This window comes from Carassius auratus, chromosome 19 (genome assembly GCF_003368295.1).
Source record: "Carassius auratus strain Wakin chromosome 19, ASM336829v1, whole genome shotgun sequence".
Taxonomy (NCBI): Eukaryota; Metazoa; Chordata; class Actinopteri; order Cypriniformes; family Cyprinidae; genus Carassius; species Carassius auratus.
This window is the reverse complement of record NC_039261.1, coordinates 21,729,481-21,747,477: the sequence shown is the minus strand read 5'-3', so window position 1 is coordinate 21,747,477 and position 17,997 is coordinate 21,729,481. Positions and strand designations below refer to the sequence as shown.

The 17,997-nt window shown below is 34.9% G+C and overlaps 1 protein-coding gene across 1 annotated transcript in view; it reads left to right on the top strand.

Annotated features, from left to right (window-relative positions):
- LOC113119824 (serine/threonine-protein phosphatase 6 regulatory ankyrin repeat subunit B-like) overlaps positions 1 to 17,790 on the top strand; it is a 41,059-nt gene extending 23,269 nt beyond the window's left edge. Inside the window, exons 10-29 of the mRNA XM_026289493.1 lie at positions 1,323 to 1,523; positions 2,696 to 2,797; positions 2,869 to 2,967; positions 3,921 to 4,049; positions 4,144 to 4,272; positions 4,347 to 4,463; positions 5,462 to 5,560; positions 6,484 to 6,684; positions 6,757 to 6,855; positions 8,145 to 8,348; positions 9,202 to 9,303; positions 9,375 to 9,473; positions 9,578 to 9,739; positions 10,773 to 10,880; positions 10,958 to 11,155; positions 11,314 to 11,520; positions 11,676 to 12,133; positions 13,409 to 14,307; positions 15,085 to 15,222; positions 15,753 to 17,790. Of these exons, the coding sequence (XP_026145278.1) occupies positions 1,323 to 1,523; positions 2,696 to 2,797; positions 2,869 to 2,967; positions 3,921 to 4,049; positions 4,144 to 4,272; positions 4,347 to 4,463; positions 5,462 to 5,560; positions 6,484 to 6,684; positions 6,757 to 6,855; positions 8,145 to 8,348; positions 9,202 to 9,303; positions 9,375 to 9,473; positions 9,578 to 9,739; positions 10,773 to 10,880; positions 10,958 to 11,155; positions 11,314 to 11,520; positions 11,676 to 12,133; positions 13,409 to 14,307; positions 15,085 to 15,222; positions 15,753 to 15,886 (3,885 nt within the window). The 3' untranslated portion in view covers positions 15,887 to 17,790. The remainder of the gene's footprint in view (positions 1 to 1,322; positions 1,524 to 2,695; positions 2,798 to 2,868; positions 2,968 to 3,920; positions 4,050 to 4,143; positions 4,273 to 4,346; positions 4,464 to 5,461; positions 5,561 to 6,483; positions 6,685 to 6,756; positions 6,856 to 8,144; positions 8,349 to 9,201; positions 9,304 to 9,374; positions 9,474 to 9,577; positions 9,740 to 10,772; positions 10,881 to 10,957; positions 11,156 to 11,313; positions 11,521 to 11,675; positions 12,134 to 13,408; positions 14,308 to 15,084; positions 15,223 to 15,752) is intronic.
- The last annotated feature ends 207 nt before the right edge of the window (positions 17,791 to 17,997 follow it).

Genomic DNA, 17,997 nt, shown 5'->3' with positions numbered 1-17,997 from the left:
AGTGACCGACTGAAAGGGAACGTCTCGGTTACGTATGGTAACCCTCGTTCCCTGAAGGAGGGAACGGAGACGCCACGTCCCGTCGCCATGGTTGCTGTACCGCCGCTGAGCTGCCGGGTTCCCGGCTCGGCTCCTCAGCGAAAAACTGGTATGCATTGCACCTGCTGCCCTCTTATACTCACGCAGTGATCAGCGGCAGCTGGATGCAATAATTGCATGCCAATGTGCATTGGCTCGTTTAGTTTACACTCGAAGTAGATTGGTCTATCGAAGCGATATCCCATATTCCATATTCGTCGGTCATCCGACGTGGCGTCTCCGTTCCCTCCTTCAGGGAACGAGGGTTACCATACGTAACCGAGACGTTTCTTTGTAATAATTTCCGAATTTACTAGCAATTTCTGAATGAAAATTGTTTAAAAAATGTAAATACTACTTGATTTTTTAAATGTATTTTTATTTATACTATATTATATTATTTAATAATATTTCGAATTGGTGGATTCAGGGATTTTAGGAACAGAATGAAATTTTGCAAACAAGAATTACAGTGATAAAGTAGATAAGGAAGAAAATAGAAAACATTTTTAATAATAATCCCCCAAACAACTGTCAATATCAAGCAAAAAAAAATTGTATATTTAATTCTAAAAAATATAAATAAAAAATTAAAATAAACAAAAGTTATTCAAAGTCCAGTTTAAATTTAAATTTAAATATATTTTAATATATATTACATTAAATTTATTGTAATCGCTATATATTAATTACAGTGACACAGTGAGACAGTCAATCGTGGTTTCTTACAATTGCATGTATATTTGTTATTTTTTCTTTATTTGTTGTGGGTCAGATAAGAAATCTCACTGTTTAAAGGAACTGAAAATAGTAGGGTATATTTATATGATTTTATTGTGCTGTTTCTGTCAAATAAAATCAGTTAATGTGGCATAATGCTGATTGTTCTGCAATTCCAGTAGCTTATATTTTGATATGTAACCCTATTTAAAGCTCTGCTAATCCAAATTTGATCATCTGAAATCATATTTTTGGATCAGAATGATGCGATCCAATGCTGCTTTGAAAAATTCTCATTAGTTGCATTAGAGATTTGCATTATATATTTTTGCAATGTTTAGTGCATGATATACTTTGCGCTAAACTGAATTCCTTGCATTATAGGACTCCCAAATCCTGATGAAACTCTAATATCTTGTTTGATTTTATAACTATATAGATCTTGTTTTCAGGATTGGTTGTGTCTAATCGTATTTCTGTAATGTGTTCTTGTGTGTGGTTGGGTGTTGTGTGATGTTGTGCAGTCAGGGGCGGTTTGTCTTCACGCCGCGGCTAAGAGAGGACACACGGCTGTAGTGAAGGCTCTGCTCCAGAAGGGGGCGCATGTGGACTCCACGGCTAAAGATGGACAGACGGCGCTTCACATCGCGGTGGAGAGCTGCAAGCCGCAGGTGGTGCAGATGCTGCTGGGATTCGGGGCAAATGTGCAGCTCAGAGGAGGAAAGGTAAAAAAATACCTGTACGGATCTGATTTATCATGAAGACATTTCCAGAAGAGTTCAGAGAGGAGTTATATAAAACAATCATAACCAAATTTAAATAAAGAGGCAATGCTTTACAATAAGTACTCATTAGGTCAAACTATAACTATAACAATGATACATTTGTAGCAGTACATTTGTTACAGTATCTATATATTAACTGTTCATTATTAGTTCGCATAGGCACTGATCCATTAAATAATATAAACAAATACAGCTTGATTTTAGTGCAATAGTCAGGTTTATTATTTAGTTAGTTGTTAATACAGCATTTCTCATGTTAATTTAGTTTAACTACTAAAATAACTCAAACTTAAACTGAAATAAAAATAAATAAACATTTTGTAGACACATTAAGAAAAAAAAAACTAAAAAAAACAATGAACAACCAAACCATAAAAATAATTCCCGTTACTTGAAATAAAATATAATATTAATAAATTAAATAAAAATATATATTTTTTATTTCAGGTAGTTGAGCAACATTTCTCACTGAAATACAAAATAATCACTATTTAAACATATTATTAAAAACTACTAAAGCAATTCAAATTGTTTAAAATTAACCGATAAAATAAAATATATTTAAAACTTACTAAATAACAATTGAATACTAATTACTGAAACTAAATAAAATGTGAAAATTAAAAAAAAAAGTTTTTTAAATAGTACAAAACAAAATGACTAAAACAATACAAAAAGAGAAAATATAATAAGAAAAGCTAATTAAAAACATCAATAAAACATAGTATCTCAGCGATTCTTAAATACTACTGTTATTTGTAAATAATGAAATTAATCAGTCAATAAATCAACTGAAATGAATACGCTTTAGAAGTGTCATTGTTAACAAATTAAACCTTATTGTAAAATAATGCAAAATGTTTTAGAATAATTATTTTTGCACCTGCATGCTTTTATGGTTTCCATGGAACAAGATTTATTTATTTCTTTAAGTAGGGAGCTTTGATTTCAGGTCCAGTAAAGTTAAGGCTCTATCAGTCTGCAAAAAATAGCTGTCTAAAAAAAATCAGTTTATGAATTTTGACAGCGAATGCAAGCATATATTGTAAACAAAATATAAAAAATATATATGTTCTCCACAACTTTGATTGATGTGTGTGTCCTCTTTGAAGGCGCAGGAGACCCCTCTGCACATCGCAGCGAGAGTGAAGGAAGGTGAACGAGTGGCTGAGATGCTTCTGAAGAGCGGAGCTGATGTGAACGCAGAGCAGCAGGTGGGCGTCACTGGTTCAGTGTGTAACGAAGGGAAACCTGCCGTTAAAAGCGTGTTTCCTTCTCTGATCAGAACGGAGAGACCGCTATGCATGTAGCCGCGCGTCACGGCGCTCTGCAGATGATACGAGCGCTGATCCAGGAGGCTGGAGACATGACCTGGAAGTCTAAGGTACTTTATTATACATCTGTCCGGGAGAAATAACTGCATGTTAAGGTGAACAACAAAAAAATCAGGATTAAATAATGCTGTTTTATTATTTATAATATAAAAAATATTATACAAAAATATTATCTTATATTGCTTCTAATCTTAATAGTACTTATTCATATTTATTAATGTTAAAAGTGTATTAGAATATGTAGATTAATAATTGCTGGAAAAGTAGTTCATGGTTTATGTTAACAATTGCATTAACTGATGTTATTTCGTACATGTTTCTTAGCATCTATATAATAAATATGTATAAAAATGTAAATATTAAACATATTTTGTAATCAATAAATACAATTTCATTTAGATTTATTAATCTAAATTAATAAAAATGTATAAATTAATAAAAAAAAGCTTAAATGTTTTCATTTTTCTATTTATTTAGTAAAAATGTGCCCCAAAGTTATATTATATATATATGTGTGTGTGTGTAATATTATTATTATTATTATATTCTTATATGTCCTGTTCGAAATTTTATATTTTTGTATTAAATTCTGTGTATTGTATTTATATTTATTTAAACAGACACTTTTAAAAAAGCCATATTGAAATTTATTATTTATGTTTATCTATTAATTTTATGAAATGCCTTCAAAAGTTATATTTTGTTTCAAGCATTCTATGCTTTGTATTCTTTATGAATTTTTTATTTATTCAAAACCCCCAAAAGCCATACTTTTATTTATTTGTTTTTGTATAAAATGTCTTGTTTGAAAGTTATGTATATTTTGTGTTGTATTCTGTATATATTGTTTATATTTGTATTTATCAGCTCAACCCCCATTTTCTTTTCATGCATACTAAGATTAATTTATGTATTTGCATTTTCACCCTTTAGGTCTTCTCTTGTAGCAGATTAAATTTATTTGCAATATCAATATTATCTCAATCTGTATCTGTGTGTTGAGGTTGGTGAAAGCCCTCTCCACGTTGCGGTGCGTCACTGTCACGCTCGTGTGGTGGAGGAGGTTTTAAACTCTCTGAGCAATGAGAGAAGCCGTCAGGAGGCGGAGCTCTGTGTGCGTGAAGGGAACCAGGTCAGACTCACAGATCAATGAGAACGAGGTGATTAACTACGAAAGCAGCAGTTAACACCCAGCATGCTCTGCTTGTGTTTGGCGCCCCCTGCAGAAAGGCGAGACGCCGCTGCACCTGGCAGTCGAGCTCAGGAGCGACGCGGTGCACGAGCCGGACGAGGACACCTGCATCATCAAGATCCTGATGGAGCATCACGCCGACGTCACCGCCGTCACCCGACAGGTGTGCTCTGTGCTGTTTGACATCGTGACACACAACTGACCAGTGAGCTGCTGCTGTGAATCTTGTTTCCTCAGAGCGGAGAGACGCCTCTTCATTACAGCGCCAGGGTGGGAAACACCGCCGTCCTTCAGGAGATGCTCAGGAACGTCCCCTCCAACCAGCTCCAGACCGCCATCAACAAACACGCCAAGGTACAAATCAACAGAGACACCAGATCTGCCTCACATCTCTGATCTCAGACTGATCTGACGCTTCAGGAAGAAAACAGACTACAGATGAATAGACTCCAATGTTTTCTTTCCTTGTACTTTATCTACTCTTTAAAACATGCAAAAATGTGCTGATTAAGAAAGTGATTTAAAAAAAAATTTTAATCTAAACTACTTTTTTTTTTTTTTTTTTGATTCGGTGACGTTATTTTTACTTAATTTTAAAAAAAAGTGTTTCTTATTTAAGTATAGTTATTTTTAATATTTTAAATTACGTTTTCTTTTTATATTTCATTTGCAAGTAATTTTGTCGTGCGCTTTCATTATTTATTTTATATGTAACTATTCAGAATTGATTTTTATATTGTGTATTTAGGTTTTAATTTTCGTTTTAGTTGCATTTTAGCTATTTATTTATTTACAGTTAGTAATTTTAGTGCTTCAACATATTGTGACAAACTAGTTATTTTAGTTAGTTACAAAGACAACATAAATAATTTATTAGGTTTTTGTCTAATATTTATATTTTATTTGATGTAGTTTAAGTTTTATATCAGTTAACAGAAATTTTTTCTTAGTAGTGTTAGGTTGAGTTCATGATAATAACTCTGGATGCAAACTTTTATTACTGTTTTCATTTAATAAAATTAAACCGTAATTCAATTTTATTTAATCTATTTTTAAGTTTAATGATCTTTTTGTTTTACATTTAGTTCCACTTTACAGTTTTAGTGCTTAATTTTACAATTATTTTAGTTGTCAGAGCAACATGCCTTTTTGTTTTATTTTATTTAAATTTCATTTGGAAAAAAAACATTATTTTAAAATATATTCCATAGTTCCATTTAGATTTAGATTTAACAATAATAACCCTGGATGCACATATGTACTGTCAGCTCCACTGTAATCAGTTCGGTTCGTTAGAGTTGAAGTGTGTGTGTGTGTGTGTGTGTGTGTGTGTGTGTGTGTGTGTGGAACAGAACGGCTGGTCACCGCTGCTGTTGGCTGCAGAGCAGGGTCACACAGAGGTCGTGAAGATCCTGCTACAGAACAACGCCAGACTGGACGTGTTTGATGAGGTCAGAGACGATCAGTCACTCAAGTGCCTTATTTCTGCTGCATTATTTATATATATATATATATACATATATGTGCGTGTGTATTTCTGCTTAGCTTTCATTTGCTTCTCATTTATATAATTTGGATGTCATTTATTTTATTCATATATTTTTAATTAAGCATTTATAAATCTATTTAAAGTGAATTCCATTTTATAATAAATATATTATATAAATGTTAATGTTAATGTAGTGTTAAATGGTGTGGGGAAAAAACTGTGAACAGCTGTAGAATAGTTTTTGTTTGAATATTTTACTTAGAGTTAATTATTTATAGCTGACAAATAATAAAAATAATAATTTAATTATAATAAAATATAAAAATATTTTAACAATATAATTAATAAAGTTCAATACAAAAATGTAATTTGTTTTAATGTAAGTATTTTAGTAGAGTTATTTACGAGTAAATGTTGTATTCATTTACCATAGTATTGTATGCACATGCTGCTCCAAGAAACTTGTTTAGAAATAACAGTATATATTTGCTAGACAAATTATAGAAACAGTTTTCACTCAGAAATGGCTTGTAAATTTCACTATTACAAAGAAGTAAAATTTTATTAAGCGTGAAATTTCGAAGTATAGTTAAAAAAAAATAAAATAAAGTATTTTCTTCTAAAACCTACTCCAATAACAACAACAAAATCACTTTTAACCAAAATCATTGTTTTCTTCTTTACATAATACTAAACAAAGTGCATGATTATTTTCAATGTTGGAGAATTTGTTTTAATAAAAAAAATTGTGACAATGTTCCAACATAATGTTTTATTTGTAGACTTCCAGTTGTAAGTTTATTTATGCATCTGAATCTCTGAATCTGTATCCTGAAGAAGCGCTTCAGAAATAATGAATTGTGGATTTCTATGAAATCTCATCAGGAGGGGAAGGCTGCCATTCATCTGGCTGCAGAACAAGGTCATGAAGATATCGTGGACCTCCTGCTGTCCCATAAGGCCTTTGTGAACACCAAGACCAAACTGGGCCTGACGCCTCTTCACCTCAGCGCTCAGAGCGGCTCGGCGAGGCTCGTCAGGTTACTGGTGGAGACACATCAGGCCAGTGTTGATGCTCTCTCTCTGGTAAGAACCCAAAGCTCTGTGCAGATACCATAACCCAGAGAACAGAAACTGAGCGGCTGGTTTTCATCACAGAGAAAGCAGACGCCTCTGCATCTGGCAGCCATCAGCGGACAGCTGGACGTTTGCAGCAGTCTGTTAAACCTGAACGCTGACATCACTGCCACAGATATAGTGAGTGTGATGAGACAGAAACACAGACACCTGCAAGAGATAATATAGTGTGTTTTTCTTCAGATTAAATCTCACATCCACCATGATTTAATGAGTGCAACTTAAAAAATGGACTTGCCAGCAAAGTGAAACCACTTTGTGAATTAGATTTTGTCATCTATCAATTGTTTCCTTTATTTAAACAAATTAAATTTAAACATGTAACTTAATACAACTGGTATATAGTTGAAACAACTCCTAAGTGATTTTTACATTTAGCTAAATGAATGCTTTTTACACTGCCAAGTTTATTCGGAGTAATGTCTGTAACTAATACAAATTCAGTATAACAGTAAATTATACGAATAAATAATAATAAACAACTTTTGTACGAATTTAGCTATAAATAATAAACAACATTTAAACCTATAACATTATTTGATGCATTAATTAACATGAAGTGATGAACAATACCTGCAGCATTTATTAATCAAGCTAATGTGAATTTCTTGCATTTACTAATATCTTTTTAAAATGACAAGTTGTGTTTGTTAATAATCGTTAATTCGAAAATCAATGAGCAGTTGTTTTGTTTAAGATTAAGATTAATAAATGATGGAGAAAAAATATATATTGGTAATTAGTAGTTCTTGTCAGCTAATGCATAAACTAATGTGAACGAATGAGACCTTAATGTGAAGTGACACCAAAATAAACCTTAAAATATTTGAACAAAAGTTCTTATAATTAAACCTGTTTATGAAACATTTGAGGTAAATACGATAAATTATTCTCAATATTTTATTTATAAGTCAGAAATGTCATCTTTATAGCTAACAGAACCCTGATAATAATAATAATAATAATAATAATAATAATAATAATTCTGCTATTTTGTGTTATTGTACTTGGAATTAAAATATTAAACATGAAACAATCTAAATAATTCTCAAAATGCTGCATAGAGACAGTAAAATATTAAAAATAAATATTATAATACAAATATGTATACACTAATTCATAATTCTTCATATTTCAATCAATTTGTGATTGTATATTCATAATTTCACATTTAAAAACAGTATTTTTTCCTATTATAGAAATGTAAATGCAGCTTTTCGTGGTGTATATGCTATTCCAGATGCAGTTGTTGTGCTACCACTGCTGTCTAAAGGAAGTATAAGATATCTTATATATATTCTCAAAATATGCTTCTTGAATTCACCGAGTCCTGTTGTTTATAACTGACTGAACCCTGAGAATAATACCCATGATCCTCCTGGTGGCTCATCTGGTGGTGTTTGTTTCAGCGCGGTCAGACTCCTCTTCATCTGGCGGCCGAGAGCGATCACTCGGAGGTGGTGAAGCTGTTTCTGAGGCAGCGGCCTGAATTAGCCGTGCTAGCTAACATGGAGGGAGCGACCTGCACACACATGGCTGCAGCTAAAGGCAGCGTGGCCGTCATTAAAGAGCTGCTCCTGTTTAATCAGGGACCGGTCACGCTCAACAACAAGGTCAGGACATCACTGCTCATTTCAGCTTTTATTATTTTACTGTCATTATCTATTTCTGATTTTAGTTTAAGTTTTTGAAATTTGGAACAAAAATAAATAAAAAATAGTTTTTATTAATTTAGTTTTTTAATGTGTATATATCTATATTTTTTTTTTATTATAGAATTTATTTATTAAGAATGAGAATTAGATATTTAAATTAACCATCAACCATGTTTTTTATTCAGTTTGATTTAAGTTTAAGTTTTAGATATTTTAAATACTTAGTTAGTAAATAAAAATAAGAAATGTTTCCTTGGGAAGTGGCTGAAAAAAAAAGTAAATATATTTTAAATGTTCTGTGCGAAATCTGTGTGCGTGTTGTTTAATATTCAAATAATATTATTTGATTGTTAAACATACACGTATACATATACTATACACTATATATATATATATATATATATATATATATATATATATATATATATATATATATATATATATATATATATATATATATATATATATATATATATATATATATATATATATATATGTGTGTGTTTAAAATTTACATTTAAATTTATGCATTAAGCAGACGCTTTTATCCAAAGCGACTTCAGGCTATCAATTTTTACCTATCATGTGTTCCCGGGGAATCGAACCCCCAACCTTGCGCTTGCTTGCTAGCGCAGTGCTCTACCAGTTGAGCTACAGGAACACACACAGGTCCTGTATAGATGAATGAATATGTTGTAATATGTCATGGATTTATATATATCTATATAGTGTTTATTAAGTTGATGAATCTAAATGAAAATGAGAAGAGTTGTGTATAATACTCTATCTTCTGCTGTTTCTGACTCTGCAGGCTAACGGTTTGTGTCCGCTGCATCTGGCTGCTGCTGGGGGTCACACTGAGGTGGTGAGAGTTCTTCTGGACGCTGGAGCATCAGTGACGGAGGAGGACGCCGTGAGTTAGACAGACCAAATATGACGGAGAACATTTAACATGATCATTTCTAACACCTCTGACTCTTTCAGGAGGGCATGACGGCCGTACATCTGGCTGCCAAGAATGGACACACTCATATTCTGGAGGTGCTGAAAGGCAGCGTTTCACTGAAGATCCAGAGCTCCAAGGTGCTGCATGTGAACACGTGACCTCTGCTTATAAAGGTCAAGCAGAACAAAACTTGTGTGCTGTAATGATTCAGTGAACCTTATGTGTGTGTGTGTGTGTGTAGACGGGTTTAACGGCTCTGCACGTGGCAGCCTGTTTCGGACAGGTGGACTTTGTGAGAGAGATCCTGACTAAAGTTCCAGCTACAATACGCAGTGAATTCCCCAACAACAACAGCAGCAGCGGCGGCAAAGATGACGTGAAGAGACAACCGCCGTTAGCTGAGGTGACACCACACTTTCACTCAGAGTTACACCGCAGAACATGCATATTAGCAAAGAAGCCATTCTTAATTAGATTCCTTCATTTGGGGAATTCTTGCTTTGAAATGAAGCTTTACAGTTTGTTTTCACTGGGAAACAAACCCACAAGTGTTTTTATTGTCATTCCAATAAATCAGATTAATTTTTTAATATATATATATTAAAAAAGAAGGGAAAAGGTTATTGAACTTAATCGATTTTTTTTTTTTTATCTTAATAAAACTCTACGAAGTCAAGTTATTTCTGAGTAGGATTTATGCTCCAATTTCTGTATATCATAAAATAATAAAAACAAATATTAATTTGAAAATGTATATTTACTTATATTTATCTTTAAATATATTTATAGTTATTGATCTTTTATAAATTAGCCCATGATTATATATTTATCATTTCATGTTTAAAACATCAATGTAATATTTTTTCTTTATTTTAAATGTTTGTGTGTTTGTTCAGCAATAAAACTGAAATATAACTCATAGAGTTACACAGCTAACATTTTACAGAATAAATTGTAAATTTAATTTTAAATAAATGTAATAACTGCTCTAAATTCTGCATAAAGACCCAGTGCAGTAAAATATTATAAAATGTATATAATACTAATTTTATATTATGTATTCATATTGTAATAATCATTAATCTTGTAATGCATCAATTTGTAATTAAATATATTTAAAATATATCATATAATAAAATTATATATTGAATATTACATAGTTATTAATTAATAATATTATTTCTACAATATTATTTCCTGTGCACAGTAAATACATTTGTCACCTCCATACAACATTAAACAGTGTATGTAAAGAATATTTAAGATACATTCTCTCAAAATAATTATTGATATCTTAAGGTAGTTTGCTTTTACAGACACAAAGGCCACAATGCACTTATAGTGAAGATAATGAATCATCAGTGCACGATTTATGATTGCGTGTGTGTGTGTGTGCACGTGTGTCTGTATGTGTGTGTGTGTGTGTGTATGTTCAGTCAGGCTACACTCCTCTGCACCTGGCGGCTCAGTCCGGTCATGAGAACGTGGTTCGTCTGTTGCTGAATTCTCCTGGTGTTCAGGCCGATGCAGAAACAAACATTCAGGCAAGAGATCAGAAGCACTGCTGTGGTGTGAGGCGTGATGTTTGAGCGCAGTAGTGACCGTCCGTCGTGTGTTTCAGGGCTCCAGTCCTCTGCACCTGGCGGCTCAGAGCGGACACACGGCTGTGGTCGGGCTGCTGCTCAGCCGCTCTGGGTCTCTCCTGCACCTGACCGACAAGCGCGGATGTACCTGTCTGCATCTGGCCGCCGCACACGGACACGTGGCCATGGTGAGAGTCCTGCTGGGACAGGGAGCAGATATCAACCACACGGACACGGTGAGACGAACAGGATGAGGACATTTCAAGTTATGAAGCTTGCAGGATGTGCTAGACAGACAAAGATCTCTCCTGTATTGAAATATCAAGATAAATTTGGTTCATCATGGTATGACCCTTTTAAATAAATGAAATAAAATAAAATATCTGTGTTTCAGAGTGGCTGGACGGCGCTGCATTACGCAGCTAAAGCTGGTTGTCTGGAGGCGGTGTCGTTCCTGGTGGAGAGCGGGGCGTCACCGTGTGTCGAATGTCGAGTCGGATGGACGCCGCTGCAGTACGCCGCTCAGGAGAACCACGAGGAAACCGTCATCTTCCTGCTGAGACGAGAGAAGAACATCCTCCGACTGCTGGAAGACAAGAAGGTCAGACTCACGCATACACTGTGTGTGAAACACTGAGACACATCACTTTTATTAAAACTGGATTATGTGAAGGTTAAGTCCACCAATAAACCAATTCAAATAAACCAATTCAAAGTGGATCGTTCAGCGGGTTTTGTTTTGTGTTCTGTCTGTAGTTTGTGTTCAATCTGATGGTGTGCGGCCGGATGAATGATAATGTGGCTCTGGAGGAGTTGGTTCTTCATTCTCCGGCTCCTCTGGACACGTGTGTGCGTCTGTCTCGAGCTCTGACTCTGGCCGCGCTCCGAGAGAAGGAGCGCTCCGTCGACCTGCAGGCCGCCGCGTGTCACTGTGAGCTCATGGCCTCTGACCTCCTGACCCTCGCCGCTTCTGCCGGGGGCCACGGTGCGGGCCCCATCCTCAGGGCCGTGGACCACCGGGGCGCCAGCGTGCTGGACTGCCTGATCGAGGGCCAGCGGAAGGGTGTGGTGTCCCATCCGGCGGTGCAGACGTACCTGACAGACGTGTGGCATGGAAGCCTGCAGTGGGATTCATGGAAGATCCTGCTGCTGTTCTTCTGTCTGCTGCTCTTCCCTCCGCTGTGGGTGACGCTCTCACTGCCGCTCAGACACAGGTACACTCTTACACAGGAAACCTCTCACCAGGACTGCGTTTATTTGATCAAAGATAGTCAAAACAGTGTGAATATATAGTAGAATGTAATTTATTTCTGTGATGTGCAGCTGTATTTTCAGCATCATTCCTCCAGTCTTCAGTGTCACATAATCTTCAGAAATCATTCTGATATACCGAATTACTGCTCAACAAACATTTCTGATTATTATCAATGTTAAAACAGTTGTGCTGTTTAATACCATGATTAGTTTCAGCAATCTTTGATGAATGGAAAGTTTGGTAGCACTTCAGTATAGGGACCAATTCTCACTATTAACTACTTGCTTAGTTAATAACATAAATGGCTGCCCACTGCTCCGGGAGTGTGTTCACAGTGTGTGTGTGTTCACTGCTCTGTGTGTGTGCACTTTGGATGGGTTAAATGCAGAGCACAAATTCTGAGTATGGGTCACCATACTTGGCTGAATGTCAGGTCACTTCACTTTTTTGCTTATTAGCATACCTTTTAATAACATTGGCTGTTTTTAGCATTTACGAAGCACATATTCTGCTTGACCATATTCTACATAATACCTAAACTTAACATCTACCTAACTAACTAACCTTAATAAGCAGCAAATTAGAAGATTACTTAAGCAAAAGATGTAGTTAATGGTTTGTTTATGGTGAAAACTGGACCTTAAAATAAAGTGTGACCGAAAGTTTAAAAGAAACTTAAATATTACTGTTGTTTGTCTTTTTTATTACTTATATTTCCATTTAGCTTAAAAATATTATTTTTATTTCAGTAATTTTATTTGCCAAGTTAACATTTCTAATTTCTCATCTAATATTTAGAAGTATTCTCAGTTTAGAATTATTTATAAACTAATATGATATTTAATCATATTTTAGATTTTGTTTTATATTTTCAGGTTTCGTTTTTAATTATCTTAATTTGTACTTATTTCATGTGCTCTTGACATTTATCTTTTTTTCATATTTCTATTCAGCTTAAATTTATTTTTATTTCAACTTAAGATTTTGTAATTTTAGTATTTAAGTACTTTTTTTCAGTTATTTGCCAAAGCAACATTTCAAATTTTATAAGTCTGTCTAAGTTTGTTTTGAATCTAATATTTGCATTTTATTTTTATTTTTTTTATTATTATTTCAATTAGATCAAAAGGTTTTTAAAGTCTGCGTGAACTGGAAGTTGGTGCTGAATTCATTTCAGTGTACTGATGTATTTGAGGAGAAATGTTTGTAACTGATTGCTTTAATCTCCACTCAGCTTTAACACCATCCCAATCGTGAAGTTCATGAGTCACCTGGTGTCACACGTCTTCCTGCTGGCTCTGTTCATCCTGACGATCGTGTATCCGCCCGTGAGTCCTCTCTCTGAGGGTCGTCTGGTGCCCGGCTGGTCTGAGTGTCTGCTGCTGATCTGGCTCTGGGGGATACTGGTATCTGAGCTGACGTTTCCAGGTGAGCGTGCCGGATTAGCGTGGATTCGTCTTCTTCTCCTGGGCTTCTCCGCCGCGGCTCTGCTGTGCCACCTGCTGGCGGTCTTCACCCAATGGTGGCCGCCGTTGCATCTGCACTGTCTGTTCGCCCGAAACGTCCTGCTGGCCGTGGCGATGATGCTGGGGTTCATCCAGCTGCTGGAGTTCCTCACCTTCCATCATTTATTCGGCCCGTGGGCTATAATCATCCGAGACCTGATGAAGGATCTGTGTCGGTTCGCTGTGATCCTCATATTGTTCCACACTGCCTTCACGCTGAGTCTCACTGCTTTGTGTCAGCCGCTGTATCCTCGAGATTCAGACAACAGCACTGGTAATGTGACGGTTCCGGATCCTATAAACATGTCTGTGCTGCTCTTCTTCGCCTTGTTTGGTTTATCCGAACCGGATAAAATTCCCGACTTGGAGCGCTCGCCTCCTGCCACAGCCGTTTTGGCTAAGATGGTGTTTGGTGTGTATCTGGTGGTGACGTGTATTGTGTTGATCAACCTGCTCATTGCCATGATGAGCGATACGTACCAGCGCATCCAGGCTCAGTCTGACACGGAGTGGAAGTTCGGCCGCGCCGTTCTGATCCGCGACATGAGCCGCAAATCTGGAGTTCCATCTCCTTTCAACCTGTTCACCAACCTGTTCTCCTCCATCAAGGTCCTCTGCAAACGTGCAGGTAGAACTTTTTATCTTTTCATATAGAGATCGTTTGCATGTTACTGTGGAAACTTGTGTCCAGCCAAGCACAAAAACTTTCTTTTTTTTTTTTTGCAATTGTGAGTTTATATCTTGTATTTTGCAAGTTATTATTATATTACTTAGTTTACACCTTGCAATTCTGACTTTTCCTCAGAATTTTTAATTTACATCACAATTTTTTTTTTTTTTTCAGAATTCTGAGTTTACATATTGCAGTTTTTAATTTGCTATCAGAATTCTAAGTTTAAGTTCTGACTTTTTCCTGAGAATTTTGAATTTACATCTCACAGTTCTAAAAAAAACAATTCTCAAAATTCTAAGTTTACATCTCACAATTTTAACCTTATTTTTTCAGAATTCTGAGTTTTCATCTTGCAGTTTTGAATTTTCTCTCACAATTCTATTTTAACATCCCACAATTCTGACTTTTTTCCTGAGAATTTTGAATTTACATCTCACAGTTCTAAAAATGTTTCCCAGAATTCTTAGTGTACATCCCACAATTCTGACTTTTTTCCTGAGAATTTTGAGTTTACCTTTCACAATTGTAATATTCTTTTCTCCGAATTCGAAGTTTACATCTCTCATTATTTACTTTTTCTTCTTAGAATTATAAGGAAACATCTCACAGTTTAGTCTTTTTAAAATTTCGAGTTTACATCTTGCACTTTTTGTCTTTTCTCTTTAAGTTTATTAGTTTTTTTAGTATTCTATGTTTACATCTCACAGTTTCTCATTCCCGTGTTGTGCTCAGGGAAGATCTGCTCTGTGAAGTGTCGTAATGAGATGAATGAGAATGAAGACACTGAAGGATTGACAGGCTCTCGTTCTCTAGAGCTGCTGACTCAAGCATCTGCCAGAGGAAACAAGAGGACGCAGATCCTTCCCGAAGGCAAGTACACAGGTTCACTACCTCCTCTTCTTTGGGAGAAGATTAATTTATTGGGTCAGTTTTAAGCTAATTTGAGATTTTCTGTAAAATATCACACAGAAAAAAACAAAATAGTTGCTTTATTTCTTTTATATTGTTGTAAGAGAAATATTTTGTATTTATTGAAGTTTTATTGCTTCTAAGATTATTTTGACTTCGACTATTAGTATACCACAAAAATAGCCTTTGTCGCATTCAAATAAATTATCATATTATATTTTTATATAATGCTCTGTAAAAATTTTGTAAATAAAGTTTAGTAGAGTACATTTTAGAAGAAAATGCTATTTCAGTCTTCTACTTTAAAGTGTTCATTTCAAAAACTGTTGTAATTAAAAATACTATGATAATTATTCTATTATAATTTATTTATTGAAGTTTTGTTGTTATTGATTATTTTAATTTCTACCACTATGAGTTTGCTATTGCTTTATTGAATGACTGACTGAATGATTGAATAAATGAATACAATCATACATACACACATGCAGGTGGTCAGGTGGTGCTGTCCATGTCTGGAGGACAGGTGCGTGTGGAGAACGTTGTGGATTGGTCGTCTGTGGTCCAGCAGTTTTTAGCCCAGCGCAGACAGAGGGACAGATCCCCGCCGGAGAGAGACGAATGAATGACCGATGGTTTCACCATGACAGATGAATTAGCACTGCCTATGAACTTCAGTCCATCCACCTGAGCCCACATCACTTCAGCTTCCTGATTAATTAACACCGTTAGCTTTAGCGTGTGACAGCATGTTCCTGTATCTGGTATTCGCTCCTCACTAATCACTGTCATCAAAGATGTTATTCACACGAGGGGTCAAAAGTTTGGGGTCAGTAAGATTTTTTTGTGTTTTTGAAAGAAGTCAGCATTTGTTTGTCAAAAAAAGAAACCATTTCAATTTAAAAAACTGTTTTCTATGTAAATATGTTGTGAAATGGAATTTATTGCTGTGATCAAATGTGTATTTTCAGCATCATTCCTCCAGTCTTCAGTGTCACATGATCTTCTGAAATCACTCTAATTTGCTGATGCACTGCTCAAGAAACATTTCTGATTATTATCAATGTTGAAAATTGTTGTGCTGCCCAATATTTCTGTGGAAACTGTGATGCATTATTTTCAGGATTCTTTGATGAATAGAAAGTTAAAGAGAATAGCATTTAACCCTCTGGTGCACCTTTTTTGGGAGTCACACTTGTGGTCTTCACAGTCAAAAGTGACGGGATAGCCAAAATTTTAAAAGCTTAACTTTTTATTTTTTGTAGTAAGTTGGGAGTAAAGTAAGAAAAACATCTTCAATTCCATTATTTAGCCCTTAGTTTCCCATGAAGCTCTATATTAAAGGGCTATAAATACTCTTATTGTTTTTAGACATAAATACTTATTTGTATTATTGTGGGTTTGGATATGTTGATTTAAAGCGTCAGGTTTTGAATTATTACTACAGTCAAACCTGAACACAGAGAAAGCATTTTGTTACACAAAACATAATTCATTTTAAATTCTACAAATTCTATTAAAATGTAACAACAAAAATGAACAGGAATGTTTTATCAGAGCTTTAGGCTTCTGGGTCTGATCTGATTTCAATTTCTTGTTATGGTTTTCTGACTCGTTATGACTATATGGTTATAGCCATATCATTTCATTTGAATGCATTCTGCATTGTGGCAGATTTGTATCCGATAAATGTTTGTGTTTTTGTCAATTTTCACATTCATTTCCTATGGTTGGTCATTTCTGACTGAAGACCACAAGTGTGATGATTTTTTTTTATGACCACTTCGCCTGCTCCAGTCAAGCCCTAAATTTTTGTGTGTTCACATTCCAAATGCCAAAAAAGTTTTGTGCCATTCTGAGTTAATTGAAACAGAAATCTTTTGCAACATTATAAATGTCTAGAGCTGTCACTTCTGATCAGTCTAATGCATATTTGCTGAATAAAAGTATTAACAATCTTACAGACCCCAGACTGTGGAAGGTAGTGAACATGCTTGTTATTGTTGTATTTCTACTTGATAGATAACTCTTACAATCATAAATGTGTTTTATGGGCTAAAGCTAGAAAGATGACATGCTGTATAAGGAAGCCGACTGTAATGCTTGCATTTGTTTTTCAAGTCGTTCACTTGACACGAAGAAGTGACCAAAAGCGCTTCTCAAGTAGGAAGTTGAAAACCTTGGAGAAAACACTAAAGCACTGCCAGGAATATGTTGTATTGTTATGTTTTTGTTTTATCGACATGGAAGAATATCATTATTTGTTCCTTTTTGTTTTTATACAAACTAATGAAATTAGCATGTAAAAGATGCATGCTAAATATAGGTACATATAACGGTATAATACCTTTATAGAAATTATATGAAAGTGTTTTCAGGGCTCACAACATGTTTTTGTTAAAGCTGCATTTCATGTCACGTCAGAACCACCATAATTCATTTTCAAGATCATAATTATAACATTATGCTCAAAGCTGTTCATTACTTCAAACTCATATTACCAAAAAATACTAAATACTTCATTATTGATGCTGCCTGACTGCCTTTAATTGTCGTTCACTGCCATTTAAGCTCTTTTTCCATGATATAACATTGAGCAAAAGATCTGAGCTGATTAAAACAGATTTGACAAGTTTTAATTATGCTGTATCTGACATGAATTTGGCAAATGTCATATTGTTGTCATACTGTTGTTGATCATTGAATAAAAAGTTTCGCGAATCCGCTATGAACTTC